Below are 22,464 nucleotides of genomic sequence, written 5' to 3' on the forward strand. Positions count from 1 at the left end.
TTACTACATGATTCCATGTGATTCTACATGTTACTACATGATTCCATGTGATTCTACATGTTACTACATGATTCCATGTGATTCTACATGTTACTACATGATTCCATGTGATTCTACATGTTACTACATGATTCCATGTGATTCTACATGTTACTACATGATTCCATGTGATTCTACATGTTACTACATGATTCCATATGATTCCACATGATTCTACATGTTACTACATGATTCCATATGATTCCACATGATTCTACAAGTTACTACATGATTCTACATGATTCTACATGATACTACATTATTCCATATGTATTATTTTAGAGTTTTGATGTCTTCACTATTATTCTACAACTGTACTGTATATACTAAATATGTTCACGTCACAAAATAATTGATTAAAACTGTTTTGCAATGGTCTACAGTAGCCTCAACAGCACTATGTAGAGTAGCAACATGGTGTAGCCGGAGGACAGCCAGCTTCTGTCCTCCTCTGGGTACATTGACTTTAATACAAAACCGAGGAGGCTCATGGTTCTCACACCCTTCCATAGACTTACACAGTAATTATGACAACTTCTGGAGGATGTCCTCCAACCTATCAGAGCTCTTGCAACATGAACCGACATTTGTCCACCCAATCAAAGGGTCAGAGAATAAATCTAGTACTGAAAGCACAAGCTACAGCTAGCTAGCGCTGCAGTGAGTAAAATGTTGCATGTACAAGACTCAAAGAGGGAGAAGGACAATAGACAATAGAACAAAGACATTTCCTCAAAAATGAAGGGTAAGCAAGAGAGAGGGGAAGAAAGAGAGCTAGCTATATTTTGTAGTATTGTTTTTCACTTTTACTTAGCTAGTTGGTTTAGCCGACTGAAACACCTGGCTAAAACAGAGAGGGACGCTAGCTGGCTATGGCTATCCAACAGACAGGGATGCTATGTTAGCTAGCTGACTATGGCTATCCAACACTGGATCTCTTCCAAGTCAAGGTAAGCTTTTGGTTTTATTAATTTATAGTCAAAGGGGCCTGTCGGTGTAACTGCTAAAGTGCTTGCTAACTATACTGAATGATTTACTAATGTGTTAGTGCTATAGTGCATTCGGAAGGTATTTATGTTACAGCCTTATTCTAAAATGTATTACATTTATTTTTCCTCATCAATCTACACACAATACCCCATAACAGGTTTTAAGAAATGTTTGCAAATGTATAAAAAAAAAATTGAAATACCACATTTAGATAAGTATTCAGACCCTTTACTCCGTACTTTGTTGAAGCACCTTTGGCAGCGATTACAGCCTCGAGTCTTCTTGGGTATAACGCTACAAGCTTGGCACACCTGTACTTGGAGAGTTTCTCCCATTCTTCTCTGAGGATCCTCTCAAGATCTGTCAGGTTGGATGGGGAGTATTGCTGCACAGCTATTTTCAGGTCTCTCCAGAGATGTTTGATCAGGTTCAAGTCTGGGCTTTGGCTGGGCCAGTCAAGGACATTCAGAGTCTTGTCCTGAAGCCACTCCTGCGTTGTAATGGCTGTGTGCTTAGGGTCATTGTGCTGTTGGAAGGTGAACCTTCACCCTAGAGTGAGGTCCTGAGCACTCTGGAGCAGATTTTCATCAATGATCTCTCTGTCTTCCATTTATCTTTGCCTTGATCCTGGTAAATGCTGCCACCACCATGCTTCACCGTAGGGATGGCGCCAGGTTTCCTCCAGACATGACCCTTGGCATTCAGGTCAAAGAGTTTAATCTTGGTTTCATCAGACAGAGTCTTTAGGTGCCTTTTGGCAAACTCCAAGCTGGGCTGTCATGCTCCTTTTACTGAGGAGTATCTTCCGTCTGGCCACTCTACCATAAAGGCCTGATTGGTGGAGTGCTGCAGAGATGGTTGTCCTTCTGGAAGGTTCTCCCATTCCACAGAGGAACATTGGAGCTCTGTCAGAGTGACCATTGGGTTCTTGGTCACCTCCCTGACTAAGGACATTCTTCAGCTCCAGGAAAAGTCTTGGTGGTACAAACTTCTTAAATTTAAGAATAATGGAGGCCACTGAGTTTTTGGGGACCTTCAATGCGCCAGAAATGTTTTGGTACCCTTCCTCAGATCTGTGACTCAACACAATCCTGTCTCAGAGCTCTACGAACAATTCCTTTGACCTCGTGGCTTGGTTTTTGCTCTTTTTGCTCTGACATGCACTGTCAACTGTGTGACCTTAAATAGCTAGGTTTGTGCCTTTCCAAATCATGTCCAATCAATTAAATTACCACAGGTGAACTCCAAATCAAGTTGTAGAAACATCTCAAGGATGATCAATGGAAACAGGATGCACCTAAGCTCAATTCGAGTCCCATAGCAAAGGGTCTGAATACTTGTGGTAAATAAGGTATTTTTGCTTTTATGTTTAATACATTAGCAAAAACAATTTTAAAATCTGTTTTCGCTTTGTCAATATATTGTGTGTAGATTGATGAGGATTTTTTTTTTGTATTTATTCAATCCATTTTAGAATAAGGCTGTAATGTAACAAAATGTGGAAAAGTCAAGGGGTCTGAATACTTTCCAAATGCACTGTATTAGCTATTTGCTAAACTCGCAATAACATCTGCTAACCATGTGTATGTGACCAATAACATCTGCTAACCATGTGTATGTGACCAATAACATCTGCTAACCATGTGTATGTGACCAATAACATCTGCTAACCATGTGTATGTGATCAATAACATCTGCTGACCATGTGTATGTGATCAATAACATCTGCTAACCATGTGTATGTGACCAATAAAATGTGATTTGATATTGACTATGACATTAGGTAATACGGTGACAATGATGTAGGCTGTGTGTAGCGGTTATGGTATGAAGGTTCAGCTTGAAAAGTTTTTTTTTGTCTGGTCACATACAGCTGATGTGTTGTGCATTGAAGTCCACAAGCATTGCCCTGCATGAAGACCCACAACCTTCAACAGAGAGAACATTTTTCGGACACTGAGTTGAACATTGCACTCCAAAACACCTTGATAATCTGCTGATTTCATGGGCCCAGTACCAGAGGCAGAAGAGCAACCCCGCAGCACTATCGATCCTCCACCATTATTGATTGTAGGGAGGGTGCTCTTTTCCTTGAATGCTTCATTTGGTAAACATAGGAAGACCCCACTGCTGAAGGAGACACTCGAAAGCTTTGATTGAACTTCTCCAAAACACATCTATCTAAATCCCGGGGAAAATATTTTGTAGACCAAATACAGATCAGTGCTGTGTTTACTGATGGGGCGGCAGGGTAGCCTAGTGGTTAGAGCGTTGGACTAGTAACCGAAAGGTTGCAAGATCAAATCCCTGAGCTGACAAGGTACAAATCTGTTGTTCTGCCCCTGAACAAGGCAGTTAACCCACTGTTCCTAGACGTCATTGTAAATAAGAATTTGTTCTTAACTGACTTGCCTGGTTAAATAAAGGATAAATAAAAATTAAAACACTGACGACCAAATGTAGAACTATACAACGGTCAGTATATTGGACGTTTAGTGTGTCTTCAACTCACCTGGCAGCCTCTTCATCGCCCCTCCTCTTTCTCTCTCTTTCCTCTTCTCTCCCTCTCTCCATCTCTCTCAGTTTCAGCTCCTTGACCCGGCCGAGGTCCTCCAGAACAGCCTGCTGCTTCCTCTGCCGCTCCCTCAAGTCCTAACATAACCACAACATCACATAACCATCATACAACTATAACCATCACACAACATTACATAACCACAACATCACATAACCACAACATCACATAACCACAACATCACATAACCACAACATCACATAACCACAACATCACATAACCATCATACAACTATAACCATCACACAACATCACATAACCACAACATCACATAACCACAACATCACATAACCACAACATCACATAACCATAACATAACCAACATTTACATTTTAGTCATTTAGCAGACGCTCCCATTGAGAGCGATTTACAGTAGTGATTACGGGGGAATCGAGCCCACTACCCTGGTGTTGCTAAGCTACACGGGGGACAACACAACCACAACCACCATACAAACACATCCACAACCCAACCACCATACAAACACATCCACACCCCAACCCCAACCACAACACAACCACAACACAACCATCATACAAACACATCCACACCCCGACCACAACACAACCATCATACAAACACAACACAACCATCATACAAACACATCCACACCCCAACCACAACACAACCATCATACAAACACATCCACACCCCAACCACAACACAACCATCATACAAACACATCCACAACCATCATACAAACACATCCACACCCCAACCACAACACAACCATCATACAAACACATCCACAACCATCATACAAACACAACACAACACAACACAACCACAACACAACCATCATACAACCACAACACAACCACCAGTGTGTATTATAACTCAACATGGAATCGAAATGTAAACAAAAACAAGGCAGAGTATTCATCAGTAATACTGTCACTATGAGGGACTGATGTAATAATAAACAAAAACAAGGAAAAAGGGGAGTTGATGAACTAATGATAAACAGACATATGCAGATGGAGGGACAGACGGAGAGAAGAATAACCTTGATAAGGAGGAAGAGTTGACTGAGACAGCCCAGCAGCGAGAGAAGAGACTGTAGAACACAGTCATCCATATCGACTGACTAGGGAGGAGGGAGGGGAGAGAGGGGAGAGGGAGGGAGAGAGAGATGGAGGGAGCGAGGGAGGGAGGGAGGGGAGAGCGAGAGGGAGAAAGGGAGGGGAGAGAGAGACGGAGGGGAGAGAGGAGACAGAGGGAGGGAGAGAGGGAGGGGAGACGGAGGGGGGAGGGGAGAGCGAGAGAGAGAGGGGAGACGGAGGGGGAGGGGAGAGAGAGAGGGATGGGAGACGGAGGGAGAGGGAGGGAGGGTAGAAAGGGAGGGGAGAGGGAGGAGGAGTAGAGAGGGAGAGGAGAGAGGGATGGTAGAGAGGGAGAGGAGAGAGGAATGGTAGAGAGGGAGAGGAGAGAGGAATGGAGGGAGGGGAGAGAGAGGGAGGAGAGAGGAATGGAGTGAGGGACGGAAAGGATGGGTGGAAAGAAAGAAGAGGGAGAAAGATAACAGTTAAAGGAATCCACAGGCAGCGAAATAAAGGAAGGAAGGAAGGAAGGAAGGCAGGAAAGAAGGAAGAAGCATGTTTTTCACTAGTTATTATTAGGATCATATTCTGAGGACAATACAAGGGAGATGTTTTTTCTTCTTCGTGTTTTCGTCTGTTGACGGCAAATATCTGACGGATCACGGCGGTCATCTTGGTGATTGTCTTGGGTGGTGCTGTGGTCCTCTCCATCCAACAGTCTCCTGTACTCTGAGATATCCGTCTCCAGGCGGTTCTTAAGTTCTAGCAGCCCGTCATAGACCTGCTTGGGCGATGGTGCCATGGAGCTGGGAGAGCTGGTCCTTCAGACTAGTCATCGTGCTCTGGAGCCCCGCCGGGCCCATCTGTGCAGAGTAGCGGTTCTGGATGTCTGTCAGGACGGGTGCACTCCAGGGACAATAGTGTGTGATTGCAATTTGGGGCATTTCTGCATGTGGGCATTCCTCTATCTGCAGTGCCCGAGAGGAGGGGGGGCGAGGTACACGGTCTACTGGTATCCTAGCTATATTTAGCTACTTATCCTGCCTCCCACCTGCTATTTACTTGTAATGTCTTTGTTTGTTGTCTCTCTATTGAACCAATCAACCCTTCTATGGGGAAGGGTAGTTGTAGTTCACCCTTCGGTGTAAGGCTCGGCTTCGGTGTAAGGCTCGGCTTCGGTGTAAGGCTCGGCTTCGGTGTCAGGCTCGGCTTCGGTGTCAGGCTCGGCTTCGGTGTCAGGCTCGGCTTCGGTGTCAGGCTCGGCTTCGGTGTCAGGCTCGGCTTCGGTGTCAGGCTCGGCTTCGGTGTCAGGCTCGGCTTCGGTGTCAGGCTCGGCTTCTTTGTCAGGCTTGGCTTGTCCACCAGAGGTCACAATGTCCTTCTTAGTTGTAGAGCTTCCCTGGTAGTGGAGGTGTTCAGATACTCAGATTCACCAGTGATTGTCTGAGATGCGATGTCTTCCTTCCCACCTTGTGTCTTTAGTCAAAGTTCTACGACCACTTTTACATGGCATAGCTGCAGACTGAATCTTTCTGGTCTCGTAGTGGAGGTTATCTTCTCACCTCGTGTTGAGTCACTCTGGTCGGAAAGGCAGTTCCATCACATTGACATGCTCGTCTGAGCTCATTAGGGGCATGGGCTTAGTTAATGTGCAACAGACGTGAAAAATCATCATCTCATTAGAAAACTGAAATCACATTCATATCTTAACACAAATAGTTTCATTGTTCTTCATATCGTATTAACATCATATTGGATGGAACCTTGACAGCTAGAATGTGTTTCCTTCCTAAGTTACAGTATTTTCGTTACACAGTTTTTAATGACATCACAAAATGAAAAGCAATATGACAGGATTATTCTTTAGATCCCCACGGTCCATTCTTAACCTAACCCTTACCTTATCTATTAAATATTCACTGTCTTCAGAAAAAGGTTTTGGAGGCAAGAGTATCTCTCCACACACAGCACATTCTTTCCCCAATACTGCAGGACAAGAAAGACCATTTTGGGGCACACAATTTATGACCGGGTCTTAAGGTGTCAAAACCGGCACAACTCCCCACTCTCCTCTCCTGGAGGTCTGGCTATCTGTCAGCCATGTTCCAAGCTGGTCTGGCTATCTGTCAGCCATGTTCCAAGCTGGTCTGTCTATCTGTCAGCCATGTTCCAAACTGGTCTGGCTATCTGTCAGCCATGTTCCAAGCTGGTCTGTTTATCTGTCAGCCATGTTCCAAGCTGGTCTGTCTATCTGTCAGCCATGTTCCAAGCTGGTCTGGCTATCTGTCAGCCATGTTCCAAACTGGTCTGGCTATCTGTCAGCCATGTTCCAAACTGGTCTGGCTATCTGTCAGCCATGTTCCAAACTGGTCTGGCTATCTGTCAGCCATGTTCCAAGCTGGTCTGGCACATCCTCACCCAGGAGAGAGTCATGACACCCTGTTGGTATTGTTGATCTAGACAGGTTGACTATAACATGACCCTGTTGTTATTGTTGATCTAGACAGGTCGACTATAACATGACCCTGTTGTTATTGTTGATCTAGACAGGTTGAACTATAACATGACCCTGTTGTTATTGTTGATCTAGACAGGTTGAACTATAACATGACCCTGTTGTTATTGTTGATCTAGACAGGTCGACTATAACATGACCCTGTTATTATTGTTGATCTAGACAGGTTGACTATAACATGACCCTGATGGTATTGTTGATCTAGACAAGTTGAACTGTAACATGACCCTGATGGTATTGTTGATCCAGACATAACTTAATAATCGTGATCAAAGATCAGATCATGCCCCATTTGTGACTTGTTTCAGGAAACTAGGCGTCAGGTTGCCTAGTGCTTAGAGCTTTGGGCCAGTAACCGAAAGGTTGCTGAATCAAATCCCCGAACTGACAAAGTAAAAATCTGTCGTTCTGCCCCTGAACAAGGCAGTTAACCCACTGTTCCCTGGTAGGCCGTCATTGTAAATAAGAATGTGTTCTTAATTAACTGACTAGTTTAACTAGTTAAATAAAGGTGAAATAAAATCGATAAATAAAGTGTGTCGCAAGTCACGACTTCACAGGACCATTTTGAATGTTTGTTTTTTTAATCAAAATGCATTTTTTGGGCAGAAATGCCTTCTGGAACATGTGACATTTAATGTGCCTTAATAACAGACTTGCCATCTGTTAATATGAATACAATTGTTAAATTATGAACCTAGTTGGTTTAGCCACATAAAAAAGTCAGCAACCTTCCCACAAGCCATGACTTACTGAGATAATGAGTGGGCTGGATATGCAGAGAGATGAGTTCGGATTGGTCTGCCATATAGAGGGCTTCTGTCGATTTGAGCACTCAGTTCACACAGTGTGAGCAGCGATGTCGTCATTATGTCATCCAAAAACAAGGCAGACATTGGATGAATATAAAAAATAAAAATGTTATCGGCCTCAGCGACAATTATTTGAATAATTCAATGGATATTTTTTTCACATAGGTGATGACTAAAGTGACTTATTACACATTTTCAAATCTGACTTCTCTATGTGGCCGTGTATGGAAATTGTCTTTCTGGGCCAAGCTAAACTGCAGTACCGAAACAAAACTGTCGGATGCGGCTTTAAAACTATTGTGTAGTGGAGCTCTCCACTTTCTGGAGGATCAAGTTATGAAATCAGTGGAAATAGAGTATGATAGTTAATGAGATGGAGGAGACACCTGTCTCTGGATTACATCTTCAAACTAAAGGCAACAGTGGCATAGCATTCCTGACAGGGAGATGTGTCCATCACGCATGATGATGTATTTGGGTAAGATAGTCTAGTGTTAGCTAGCTACATTTTCAGATATTACATGTTTCCAATTTTGACAGAAAGTGGTTTAATTTCAAGCTAAAATGTACTGTTAGCTAGCTAGCTAGCTAGCGTTAGCTGGCTGGCTCCCTAGCTAACGTTACGTGTATGACGTTATTATTCGTATCCCAGAACGGTTTGCTTTGCTAGGTAGAGCCTAATGTTAGCTAGCTCCCAGCAGATTCATGCAGTGTAGTGGCTCGTTAGCTAACATGACGTGTGTGATCTTACACACTGTTTACCTAGCTAGGTTCTAGCTAGGTTCATTGTTTACCTAGCTAGCTAGCTATATGTCTGTGACTATAACAGAACTTACGTAGCAGGCAAAACCCAGAGGAAAAACTGTTCAGAATTATTTTATTTTTTTTGTCTCTGACCGTTCCCTCAGTTGTCTTTTCCAAGAGATATTTGATAGCGACCATTTTACAGTTCCTACGACTTCCACAGGATGTCATCAATCTTTGGAATTGGGTTGAAGTTAATCATTGGTGCAACGAAGAAGAAGCACATCCTGGAACAACGTTACACTGTTGAGAGTTACGCAAGAGGGAAAATGGTGCATGTTTTGTTTACTTGCTCTATTGAATACAGATTGCCCCGTCTACAATTTGATCGATTATTAACGTTTAAAAATACCTAAAGTTGTATTACAAAAGTAGTTTGAAAAATTTTGGCAAAGTTTATAGGCAACTTTTGAAATGTTTTGTAGTGACGTTGTGTTTTGGCAAGCTGTTTTTTCCCGGATCAAACCTGCTTTATAAATGGACATTTTGGGTATACATGGATGGAATGTATCGAAAAAAAGGACCAATTGTGATGTTTATGGGACATATTGGACTGCCAACAAAGAAGCTCGTCAAAGGTAATGCATGTTTTATATTTTATTTCAGTGTTTTGTGTAGCGCCTGCTACGCTAGTTATTTTGTTGTTGTTTTGTTTACAACTGGTTCAGGTGGGTGCATGCTATCAGAAAATCTCATGCTTTCGCCGAAAAGCATTTTTAAAATCTGACATGTTGGCTGGATTCACAACGAGTGTAGCTTTAATTGAGTTTAATTGAGTACCCTGCATGTGTGATTTAATGAAAGTTTGAGTTTTATAGCGTTTTATTTGAATTTGGCGCTATGCATTTCCCGAGGCTATTGGCCACTTGAAACGCTAGCGTCTCACTATCTCCAAGAGGTTGCTAAAGTGTACAACACCCGTTGAATATGGTCGGTGTCTCTAGTGGTCTGTCCAGGTTTTAGCTTGTCTCTAGTGGTCTGTTCAGGTTTTAGCTGGTCTCTAGTGGTCTGTTCAGGTTTTAGCTGGTCTCTAGTGGTCTGTTCAGGTTTTAGCTGGTCTCTAGTGGTCTGTTCAGGTTTTAGCTGGTCTCTAGTGGTCTGTTCAGGTTTTAGCTGGTCTCTAGTGGTCTGTCCAGGTTTTAGCTTGTCTCTAGTGGTCTGTTCAGGTTTTAGCTGGTCTCTAGTGGTCTGTTCAGGTTTTAGCTGGTCTCTAGTGGTCTGTTCAGGTTTTAGCTGGTCTCTAGTGGTCTGTCCAGGTTTTAGCTGGTCTCTAGTGGTCTGTACTTTGATGTCTTGCTGGTAGTGGTCTGTAGTGGTCTGTAGTGGTCTGTAGCAGTATGTACTAGTCTGTAGTGGTCTGTAGTGGTATATACTAGTCTGTAGTGGTCTGTAGTGGTATGTACTAGTCTGTAGTGGTCTGTAGTGGTACCTTGAGGTCTTGCTGGTAGTGGTCCATCATGGCCAGCTTGTCGGTTGTCTCTCTCTCCAGAGTGTCTAATTGGTCCTTCAGCCTCCGACAGACCACACCCTTCTCCGCAACGCTGCCACCTACAGAGGTCATTGCCACTGCTACCAACACAGGTCAGAGGTCATGGAGATCAGCACAGAGTTCAAGGTTGAGAGAATGTTGAGAGCAGTGTGTGTGTGTGTGTCTGTGTCTGTGTGTCTGTGTGTGTGTGTTTACCAGGGATGTTGTTGCAGCCCATGTTCTTGAGTCTCTCTGTCAGTCTCTGTTGCTGTGGAACCAACTGACACAGTTTCCTCTGGTAGTCCTATTGTACACAGACACACATGTATTTATAGTAACCTATAGCTGGCTGGCTCCCTGGAGCCCACTATCCTATGGTGTTGGAGGACAGAAGAGAGACATGTGTTTATTGTACAGTACCAGTATTGCTGTAAACCTTATTTTACCAAATAAGCATGTTCGCTGAGGAAGGGAGAGAAGAGTAAGATTATTGGAAGCTGGGAATGGAAAGAGGGATGGGCATATTGAGGGAAGGATGGAAGTATTGAGGGAGGGATGGGCATATTGAGGGAGGGATGGGCATATTGAGGGAAGGATGGAAGTATTGAGGGAGGGATGGGCATATTGAGGGAGGGATGGGCATATTGAGGGAAGGATGGAAGTATTGAGGGAGGGATGGGCATATTGAGGGAAGGATGGAAGTATTGAGGGAGGGATGGACATATTGAGGGAAGGATGGAAGTATTGAGGGAGGGATGGACATATTGAGGGAAGGATGGAAGTATTGAGGGAGGGATGGGCATATTGAGGGAAGGATGGAAGTATTGAGGGAGGGATGGGCATATTGAGGGAAGGATGGAAGTATTGAGGGAGGGATGGACATATTGAGGGAAGGATGGAAGTATTGAGGGAGGGATGGACATATTGAGGGAGGGATGGACGTATTGAGGGGAGGAGGGGTGGTGATGGAGGGATGGACGTATTGAGGGGAGGAGGGGTGGTGATGGAGGGATGGATGTATTGAGGGGAGGAGGGGTGGTGATGGAGGGATGGATGTATTGAGAAGAGGAGGGGTGGTGATGGACATATTGAGGGGAGGAGGGGTGGTGATGGAGGGATGGATGTTTTGAGGGGAGGAGGGGTGGTGATGGAGGGATGGACGTATTGAGGGGAGGAGGGGTGGTGATGGAGGGATGAACATATTGAGGGGAGGAGGGGTGGTGATGGAGGGATGAACATATTGAGGGGAGGAGGGGTGGTGATGGAGGGATGGATATATTGAGGGGAGGAGGGGTGGAGATGGAGGGCTAGAACGGTGGAGTGATGACAGATGGAGGGATTGGCTCTGACCTCAAACTGTGTCTGCAGGGTGTTGATCTTGGAGGCACGCCCATCTCTCCGCTGATTGATGAGATCGATCTCCGCTCTTTGGATCCGCCTCTTACTCTGGGCGTCACGGAGACCATCTGATAACTGCTTGTGTCTGCTGCCCTGGAGACCAACCACCAATCAGGGGTTAATGTAATTGTGTGTGTGCGTGCGTGCGTGCTGACCCTGGGTCACAGCCAGGGTCAGCCATTATCAACATAGAGTGGGGTCACGGCCAGGGTCACCATTATCAACATAGAGTGGGGTCACGGCCAGGGTCAGCCATTATCAACATAGAGTGGGGTCAAGGCCAGGGTCACCATTATCAACATAGAGTGGGGTCACGGCCAGGGTCAGCCATTATCAACATAGAGTGGGGTCAAGGCCAGGGTCACCATTATCAACATAGAGTGGGGTCACGGCCAGGGTCAGCCATTATCAACATAGAGTGGGGTCAAGGCCAGGGTCACCATTATCAACATAGAGTGGGGTCACGGCCAGGTTCAACATTATCACCAGCAACCATGGAGGAAATAAGGTTAAATGCCTTGCTCAAGGGCACGTCGACAGATTTTTCACCTTGTCGGATACTAACCTTTCAGGGTCACTGACCCACTGCCATCTGCCGCACGTGTGTGGGTGGTGTGTGTGTGGGTGGTGTATGTGTGGGTGGTGTGTGTGTGTGTGGGTGGTGTATGTGTGGGTGGTGTGTGCGTGTGTGTGGTGTGTTGTGTGTGTGTGTGGGTGGTGTGTGTGTGGTGTGTTGTGTGTGTGGTGTGTTGTGTGTGTGTGGGTGGTGTATGTGTGGGTGGTGTGTGTGGTGTGTGTGTGGTGTGTTGTGTGTGTGTGGGTGGTGTATGTGTGGGTGGTGTGTGTGTGGGTGGTGTATGTGTGTGTGGGTGGTGTATGTGTGTGTGGGTGGTGTATGTGGGTGGTGTATGTGTGGTGTGTGTGTGGGTGGTGTATGTGTGGGTGGTGTGTGGGTGGTGTGTGGGTGGGTGGTGTATATGTGGGTGGTGTGTGTGTGTGTGGGTGGTGTGTGTGTGGGTGGTGTATGTGTGGGTTGTGTGTGTGTGGTGTGTGGTGTGTGGTGTGTGTGTGTGTGTGTGTGTGTGTGTGTGGTGTGTGTGTGTGTGGTGTGTGTGTGTGTGTGGGTGGTGTATGTGTGTGGTGTATGTGTGTGTGGTGTATGTGTGGGTGGTGTGTGTGGTGTGTGTGGTGTGTGTGGTGTGGGTGGTGTGGGTGGTGTGGGTGTGTGGTGTGTGTGGGTGGTGTGTGTGTGTGTGGGTGGTGTGTGTGGTGTGTGGTGTGTGTGTGTAATAATAACGCTCTAATGGCTAGGCCATCTGTCTCACCACAGCCTCCAGCTCCATCTCCAAACTCTTCTTCTTGGCTCGGAGCACAGTGATCTCCTCCTGCTCTCTTTCTCTCATCCTCCACAACTCTTCCTTCCTCACTCGCTCCCACTCCTCCCTCCGCTGGCGCTCCTGCTCCTGTTGCGCTGCCTGCGAGAGCCCGAGAGAGAAAAGAGCATGAAAAAGAGAGAGAGCGAGACAGAGATTAAACGAGAGAGACAGAGAGAGACAGAGAGAGACAGAGAGAGAGAGAGAGAAAGAGAGAAAGAGAAAAAGAGAGAGAGAGAGATAAAGCGAGACAGAGAGAGAGAGAGAGCGAAAACAATAGAAAGGAGGAATGAGTAGGTGAATGGATGATCTCTGCATGTGTGGTTCCCACCGTGAAGCATGGAGGTGGTGGTGACACTGTCAGTGACTTATTTAGAATTTAAGGCCCACTTGACCAGCATGACTACCACAGCATTCTGCAACGATACGCCATCCCATCTGGTTTGGGCTTCATGGGACTATCATTTGCTTTTCAACAGGATAATGACCCAACACACCTCCAGACTGTGTAAGGACTAATTGACCAAGAAGGAGAGTGATGGAGTACGGCATTAGATGACCTGGCCTCCACAATCCTCCGTCCTCAACCCAAATGTGATGGTTAGGGATGAGTTAAACCGCAGAGTGAAGGAAAAGCAGCCAACAAGTGATTCTTCAAAGTAGCCACCCTTTGCCTTGATGACAGCTTTGCACACTCTTGGCATTCTCTCAACCAGCATCACCTGGAACGCTTTTCCAAAATTATTGAAGGAGTTCCCACATATGCTGAACTAAAATAAAAAATACAAATTGTTTAATAGTTTTTTGGTTACTACATGATTCGATATGTGTTATTTCATAGTTTTGATGTCTTCACTATTATTATACAGTGTAGAAAATAGTAAAAAGTTAAGAAAAACCCTGGAATGAGTAGGTGTGTCCAAACTTTTGACTGGTACTGTGTATAATATCTGGTTAAAGGGGATGTATATCATAATGGAGGAGTATCTGGTTAAAGGGGATGGATATCATAATGGAGGAGTATCTGGTTAAAGGGGATGTATATCATAATGGAGGAGTGTCTGGTTAAAGGGGATGTATATCATAATGGAGGAGTATCTGGTTAAAGGGGATGGATTACATAATGGAGGAGTATCTGGTTAAAGGGGATGGATATCATAATGGAGGAGTATCTGGTTAAAGGGGATGACCGTTTCACCCAGTGATGTACTGGTCACTAAACCTCCAGATAATGACTGTGTCACCCAGTGATGTAGTGGTCACTAAACCTCCAGATAATGACTGTGTCACCCAGTGATGTACTGGTCACTAAACCTCCAGATAATGACTGTGTCACCCAGTGATGTACTGGTCACTAAACCTCCAGATAATGACTGTGTCAACCAGTGATGTAGTGGTCACTAAACCTTCAGATAATGACTATATCACCCAGTGATGTAGTGGAGTCACTAAACCTCCAGATAATGACTGTATCACCCAGTGATGTAGTGGAGTCACTAAACCTCCAGATAATGACTGTATCACCCAGTGATGTAGTGGAGTCACTAAACCTCAAGATAATGACTGTTTTACCCAGTGATGTAGTGGAGTCACTAAACCTCCAGATAATGACTGTTTTACCCAGTGATGTAGTGGAGTCACTTAACCTCCATATAATGACTGTATCACCCAGTGATGAATTGGAATCTCTAAACCTCCAGATAATGACTGTATCACCCAGTGATGTAGTGGAGTCACTAAACCTCCAGATAATGACTGTATCACCCAGTGATGTAGTGGAGACACTAAACCTCCAGATAATGACTGTATCACCCGGGGATGTAGTGGAGAAACTAAAACTCCAGATAATGACTGTTTTACCCAGTGATGTAGTGGAGACACTAAACCTCCAGATAATGACTGTATCACCCAGTGATGTAGTGGAGACACTAAACCTCCAGATAATGACTGTATCACCCGGGGATGTAGTGGAGACACTAAACCTCCAGATAATGACTGTATCGCCCAGTGATGTAGTGGAGTCACTAAACCTCCAGATAATGACTGTATCACCCAGTGATGTAGTGGAGACACTAAACATCCAGATAATGACTGTATCACCCAGTGATGTAGTGGAGTCACTTAACCTCCAGATAATGACTGTATCACCCAGTGATGTAGTGGAGACACTTAACCTCCAGATATTGGTCTTTCACCCAGTCAAGGTGTAGCCCCGCCTGCCAACGAACCATAGAAAGGAAAATATGTTGAGCCCCTATTATGAGTAATATCTTTCAAACTGTAATTTGTCAAGCAGTTCTCTCCGAGGGAAATGGGAGGACTTGCTGGCTACAGAACCTGGCTAAGAAACGCAGTAGGCTAAGTGGGAGGGTTGAGTGAGACTACAAATTGAAAGACGGCCTAATTTTCTAGACTCAAGGGAGAGAAACACATACCTGTACTGTTGTTTTTCCTCAATGCTGCTATTGTTTTTAAATTTCATAAAGCAACTTGTGTTTCTTAACCAGGTAGATAACTTAGAAAGCTTGGTGTTGACTGGTTAGCTTACGGGGAAGCAAGAGAGTATAATTAGAAGCCGTTATGTCCACAGTCATCGCTAACTCCCCCGTAGCTCACCAGCTGATGAAGGCTGTGACGTGTCGGCTGTGACGTGTCGGCTGTGACGTGCCGGCTGTGACGTGCCGGCTGTGACGTGTCTTTGCTAACTGCTGAACAGAACTGCACTGTGCATCTGTGATGCTAATATTAATTGTGTTTATCAATGGAAAAATGTGCATTCTCTCCACTCCACTCTTGTCCAGTCCACTTAGTGGGCAGATTTTAGTCAGAGATAATTTCGTCTCGTTTCAGTCAACTGAAATGAAACATTATTTTGGTTTAGTTATACGCCACTGAAATGTGGTGTATTTGAGTTTATTTTTGTTGACAAAATGAACACTGGTCCCACCTCCTTTCTCTCTCTGTGTCTCTCCTCTTCTTGTTGTCTCTTGTTCTCCTGCTCCTGCTCCCACACCTCTCTCATCCCCTGCACCTCACTGGCCTCCCTCTCTCTCATCTCCACCTCCCTCCTCTGTTTATCTTCTAGAGCCAGACGACGCTTCTCCAGCTCAGCGCTGCCTCGCGCAAAGTTTTCCTTCAGACGGTCTTCATACGATACTACTGGAGGAGGAGGGAGGGGAGAGGAGAGTAGGAGGGAGGTGAGAGGAGAGAAGGAGGGATGGGAGAGGTGAGAAGGAGGGAGGTGAGAGGAGAGAAGGAGGGAGGTGAGAGGAGAGAAGGAGGGAGAGGAGAGGAGGAGGGATGGGAGAGGAGAGGGGAGGAGGAGGGAGGTGAGAGGAGAGAAGGAGGGATGGGAGAGGAGAGGGGATGGGGAGGGAAGGGAGAGGAGAGGGGAGGGGGAGGGAGGGGAGAGGAGGAGGAGGGATGGGAGAGGAGAGGGGATGGGAGAGGAGAGGGGATGGGGAGGGAGGGGAGAGGAGAGGGGAGGAGGAGGGAGGGGAGAGGAGGAGGGATGGGAGAGGGGATGGGGAGGGAGGGGAGAGGAGAGGGGAGGAGGAGGGACGGGAGAGGAGGAGGGATGGGAGAGGAGAGGGGATGGGAGTGGAGAGGAGAGGAGGAAGGAGGAGGAGGGATGGGAGAGGAGAGGGGAGGAGGAGGCAGGGGAGAGGAGGAGGGATGGGAGAGGAGAGGAGAGGGGAGGAGGCAGGGGAGAGGAGAGGGGATGGGAGTGGAGAGGGGAGGAGGAGGGAGGGGAGAGGAGAGGTGATGGGAGTGGAGAGGGGAGGAGAGAGGAGAGGGGAGGAGGAGGGAGGGAGGGGAGAGGAGAGTGGAGGGGAGAGGAGGAGGAGGGAGGGGAGAGGAGTAGGGATGGGAGGGGAGGGGGAGGGAGGGGAGAGGAGAGGGGAAGATGAGGCAGGGGAGAGGAGAGGGGAGGAGGAGGCAGGGGAGAGGAGAGGGGAGGAGGGAGGGGAGAGGAGAGGGGAGGAGGAGGGAGGGGAGGGGAGAGGAGAGGAGAGTAGGAGGGAGGGGAGAGGAGAGGGGAGGAGGAGGCAGGGGAGAGGAGAGGGGAGGAGGGAGGGGAGAGGAGAGGGGAGGAGGAGGGAGGGCAGAGGAGAGGGGAGAGGGAGGGAGGAGGAATGGGAGGAGAGTAGGAAGGAGGGGAGAGGAGAGTAGGAGGGAGGGGAGAGGAGAGTAGGAGGGAGGGGAGGGGAGAGTAGGAAGGAGGTGAGAGGGTGGGAGGAGGAGGGAGGGGAGAGGAGGAGGGAGGGGAGAGGAGAGTAGGAGGGATGGGAGAGGAGAGGGGGGATGGGAAAGGAGAATAGAAGGGAGGGGAGAGGAGAGGAGAGGGGGAGGGGAGAGGAGAGTAGGAGGGAAGGGAGAGGAGAGGGGAGGAGGAGGGAGGGAGAGTAAGAAGGAGGTGAGAGGGGGGAGGAGGAGGGAGGGGAGAGTAGGAGGGATGGGAGAGAAGAGGGGACATGGGAGAGGAGAAAAGGGGGAGAGGAGAGAAGGGGGAGAGGAGATCAGGGGGGAGACAGAAGGAGAGAGTACATAAAGTCAGCATCATTGAAGGGGTAAGAGAGACAGTTGTCACCTCTTGTAACGACCTATAACCAACCCCTCATAATATAGTTAGGGTTATGGTTATGTTAGGGTTATGGTTATGTCAGGGTTATGTTAGGGTTATGGTTATGTTAGGATTAGGGTTATGTTAGGATTAGGGTTATGTTAGGGTTATGTTAGGGTTATGTTAGGGTTATGGTTATGTTAGGGTTATGGTTATGTTAGGGTTATGGTTATGTTATGGTTATGTTAGGGTTATGGTTATGTTAGGGTTATGGTTATGGTTATGTTAGGGTTATGGTTATGTTAGGGTTATGGTTATGGTTATGTTAGGGTTATGGTTATGGTTATGTTAGGGTTATGGTTATGTTAGGGTTATGGTTATGGTTATGTTAGGGTTATGGTTATGTTAGGGTTATGGTTATGTTATGGTTATGTTAGGGTTATGTTAGGATTATGGTTATGGTTATGTTAGGGTTATGGTTATGTTAGGGTTATGTTAGGGTTATGTTAGGGTTATGGTTATGTTAGGGTTATGGTTATGTTAGGGTTATGGTTATGTTAGGGTTATGGTTATGTTATGTTAGGGTTATGTTAGGGTTATGTTAGGGTTATGGTTATGTTAGGGTTATGTTATGTTAGGGTTATGTTATGTTAGGGTTATGTTAGGGTTATGGTTATGTTAGGGTTATGTTATGTTAGGGTTATGTTAGGGTTATGGTTATGTTAGGGTTATGGTTATGTTATGTTAGGGTTATGTTAGGGTTATGGTTATGTTAGGGTTATGGTTATGTTAGGGTTATGTTAGGGTTATGGTTATGTTATGTTAGGGTTATGTTAGGGTTATGGTTATGTTAGGGTTATGGTTATGTTAGGGTTATGGTTATGTTAGGGTTATGGTTATGTTAGGGTTATGTTATGTTAGGGTTATGTTAGGGTTATGGTTATGTTATGTTAGGGTTATGTTAGGGTTATGGTTATGTTAGGGTTATGTTAGGGTTATGGTTATGTTATGTTAGGGTTATGTTAGGGTTATGGTTATGTTAGGGTTATGGTTATGTTAGGGTTATGGTTATGTTAGGGTTATGTTATGTTAGGGTTATGTTAGGGTTATGGTTATGTTATGTTAGGGTTATGTTAGGGTTATGGTTATGTTAGGGTTATGGTTATGTTAGGGTTATGGTTATGTTAGGGTTATGGTTATGTTAGGGTTATGTTATGTTAGGGTTATGTTAGGGTTATGGTTATGTTAGGGTTATGTTATGTTAGGGTTATGGTTATGTTAGGGTTATGTTATGTTAGGGTTATGTTAGGGTTATGGTTATGTTAGGGTTATGGTTATGTTAGGGTTATGTTAGGGTTATGGTTATGTTAGGGTTATGGTTATGTTATGTTAGGGTTATGTTAGGGTTATGGTTATGTTAGGGTTATGGTTATGTTAGGGTTATGGTTATGTTAGGGTTATGTTAGGGTTATGGTTATGTTATGTTATGGTTATGTTAGGGTTATGGTTATGTTAGGGTTATGTTTATGTTAGGGTTATGTTAGGGTTATGGTTATGTTAGGGTTATGTTAGGGTTATGGTTATGTTATGTTAGGGTTATGGTTATGGTTATGTTAGGGTTATGGTTATGTCAGGGTTATGTTAGGGTTATGCTTATGTTAGGGTTATGGTTATGTTAGGGTTATGTTAGGGTTATGTTCGAGTTATGGATAAGGTTATGTACCGTTGTTCTTGTTCTTGTGTGCAGGTTCAAGCTCTGCTGTCCCGTCTATCAGGCCAGTGGAGAGGTAGGGCCCAGTTCCATTCAACATCTCTACTGGCCTGCTATCTCTACAGAAGACAGAGAAAAAATAATTAAACTTGAAACAACGCTGAAAGACTTCATTCAAAACACCAATCAGAGAGATAGTGTGAGCACGTGTGTGTGTGTGTGTGTTACCTAAGACAGGGGGGTACCAGGTCTGAGGGCAGGGTGTGTGTGTGTGTGTGTGTGTGTGTGTGTGTGTGTGTGTGTGTGTTCGTGTGTGTGTTACCTAAGACAGGGGGGTACCAGGTCAGAGGGCAGGGTGTTTGTGTGTGTGTGTTACCTAAAACAGGGGGGTACCAGGTCTGAGGGCAGGGTGAGGGGTAGCGGACATCCTGTCGTAACCATGTCTACCAGGTGCATGGCCAGAATAAACTCCTCAGCTCTCAGCTGACCATCCTTATCCACGTCAGCCAGGGTCCTGCACCCACACCAATAAATGACACACACATTCAGAAAGACGAACACACACAGAGACAGACAGCTACTCACAAACTCACCAGATGGTAGCTAGCTGTGTCTGGGTCAGGTTGGAGGCAGTCAGGGCGTTCCTCACCTGAGGGCCTGAGAAACACAACACAACAACGTATCACAAACTAAGATACTACCTATAGACCTGACCTGAACCAGAAACAAGGTCACAGACCTGACCTGAACCAGAAACAAGGTCACAGACCTGACCTGAACCAGAAACAAGGTCACAGACCTGACCTGAACCAGAAACAAGGTCACAGACCTGACCTGAACCAGAAACAAGGTCACAGACCTGATATGAAGGTCACTGACCACAATTACTGACCACAAACACACAATTATCGCAAACAAAACTACTGAACCAGATGCACACAACCACTGACCACAATTACTGACCAAACACACAACCACCGACCACAACTACACAATTACTGGCTACACAACTACCGACCACAACAACACAATTACAGATTATAGCTTCTGACCGCAACTACCGACCACAACAACACACTTAACACATTCTAAAGCGAATACTGGAATAATATTTCTAACATAGGAACGTGTGGAATGGTCAGTGATGAACACTAATGTCATATGGGTTGTTATTTTGTGATGTCATTAAAAAGTGTTATAAAGGAAATACTGTAATACTGTAATACTGTAAATACTGTTTCAGATACAACATGGAAGATCTGCGTGATCAAACTAAAGTGCTACAGTATGATGTGCTTTGCTAGCTTTTACTAATATACTGTAGCCTGGTACTATATTGAACTAGCTATGTGCAAATCTAATACGTAGGCAGTTTCCTGAAAGGTTCTAACATTTTAATGATTCAATATATAATAATATTTATTTTTATGAAATCAGTACTGTTTGTTAGAGTGAATAGACTATAATCCTCAGCAAGCAATTGCCACATTGGATCTCTGAGAGATACAGTTTTGATCTGAATCAAAGCGTAGTAGATACAGCTCCTACAGCTCCTACAGCTCCTACAAACTTGTTTTTTTTTTTCCTTATTCCGGAATCCCGCTGAACTGACAGGTTCAGCGGGATTCCGGAATAAGGAAAAAAAAAAACAAGTTTGTTATTTATGTTTAACAAAGACTGGTTGTTTTAGTTAAAATAACAAACCGGAGTGTTTTCAGCACACAGTGTTCAGCTACGCACTCTGACGATGTCAGATTTGAAAAAGAGATGTCGTCTCACATCACTAGATGCACCATCCCATTTATATCCCCAAACAACAGTCTAAAACTTTCTATCCATTACATCATCATTCAACTACAATTACACTTAATTTACACTGAACGTTTTCTAAAAGTAAATCATGCAGGTATTTATCTGAACCCCACAGCATGAATGATTCAGAGTTGCTTTGCTTTCCTAAGCGTGTTGTCCACGTGACCTGACAGAACATCGGTTTGGCCTGTCTTTCCTCTATCAGTTTTCACACACAACAACTGTAGTTTAGACATATGGTTGATATATTAGCCTATCACAGTCATCTGGTTGATATATTAGCCTATCACAGTAATCTGGTTGATATATTCGTCTATCACAGTAATCTGGTTGATATATTAGCCTATCACAGTCATCTGGTTGATATATTAGCCTATCACAGTAAGCTGGTTGATATATTAGCCTATCACAGTAATCTGGTTGATATATTAGCCTATCACAGTAATCTGGTTGATATATTAGCCTATCACAGTCATCTGGTTGATATATTAGCCTATCAGTAATCTGGTTGATATATTACCCTATCACAGTAATCTGGTTGATATATTACCCTATCACAGTCATCTGGTTGATATATTACCCTATCAGTAATCTGGTTGATATATTACCCTATCACAGTCATCTGGTTGATATATTACCCTATCAGTAATCTGGTTGATATATTACCCTATCACAGTAATCTGGTTGATATATTAGCCTATCACAGTAATCTGGTTGATATATTAGCCTATCACAGTAATCTGGTTGATATATTACCCTATCAGTAATCTGGTTGATATATTATCCTATCAGTAATCTGGTTGATATATTACCCTATCAGTAATCTGGTTGATATATTACCCTATCACAGTAATCTGGTTGATATATTACCCTATCAGTAATCTGGTTGATATATTACCCTATCACAGTAATCTGGTTGATATATTACCCTATCACAGTAATCTGGTTGATATATTACCCTATCAGTAATCTGGTTGATATATTACCCTATCAGTAATCTGGTTGATATATTACCCTATCAGTAATCTGGTTGATATATTACCCTATCACAGTAATCTGGTTGATATATTACCCTATCAGTAATCTGGTTGATATATTACCCTATCAGTAATCTGGTTGATATATTACCCTATCAGTAATCTGGTTGATATATTACCCTATCACAGTCATCTGGTTGATATATTACCCTATCAGTAATCTGGTTGATATATTACCCTATCACAGTCATCTGGTTGATATATTACCCTATCAGTAATCTGGTTGATATATTACCCTATCAGTAATCTGGTTGATATATTACCCTATCAGTAATCTGGTTGATATATTACCCTATCAGTAATCTGGTTGATATATTATCCTATCAG

At 44.6% G+C, this 22,464-nt stretch overlaps 1 protein-coding gene across 1 annotated transcript in view; it reads right to left on the bottom strand.

The window, feature by feature from the left end:
• LOC110513701 (intersectin-2-like) overlaps window positions 1–22,464 on the bottom strand; it is an 80,403-nt gene that overhangs the window by 22,525 nt on the left and 35,414 nt on the right. The window contains exons 8-17 of the mRNA XM_090242423.1: window positions 19,882–19,945; window positions 19,665–19,802; window positions 19,301–19,407; window positions 15,961–16,172; window positions 12,966–13,115; window positions 11,593–11,733; window positions 10,459–10,546; window positions 10,204–10,343; window positions 4,610–4,690; window positions 3,542–3,681 (exon numbers count right to left, since the gene is read on the bottom strand). Coding sequence (XP_090098549.1) covers window positions 3,542–3,681; window positions 4,610–4,690; window positions 10,204–10,343; window positions 10,459–10,546; window positions 11,593–11,733; window positions 12,966–13,115; window positions 15,961–16,172; window positions 19,301–19,407; window positions 19,665–19,802; window positions 19,882–19,945 — 1,261 coding nt within the window. The remainder of the gene's footprint in view (window positions 1–3,541; window positions 3,682–4,609; window positions 4,691–10,203; window positions 10,344–10,458; window positions 10,547–11,592; window positions 11,734–12,965; window positions 13,116–15,960; window positions 16,173–19,300; window positions 19,408–19,664; window positions 19,803–19,881; window positions 19,946–22,464) is intronic.

The sequence above is a fragment of the Oncorhynchus mykiss genome, chromosome 8 (assembly GCF_057628025.1).
Source record: "Oncorhynchus mykiss isolate SJ-2025 chromosome 8, ASM5762802v1, whole genome shotgun sequence".
Classification (NCBI taxonomy): domain Eukaryota; kingdom Metazoa; phylum Chordata; class Actinopteri; order Salmoniformes; family Salmonidae; genus Oncorhynchus; species Oncorhynchus mykiss.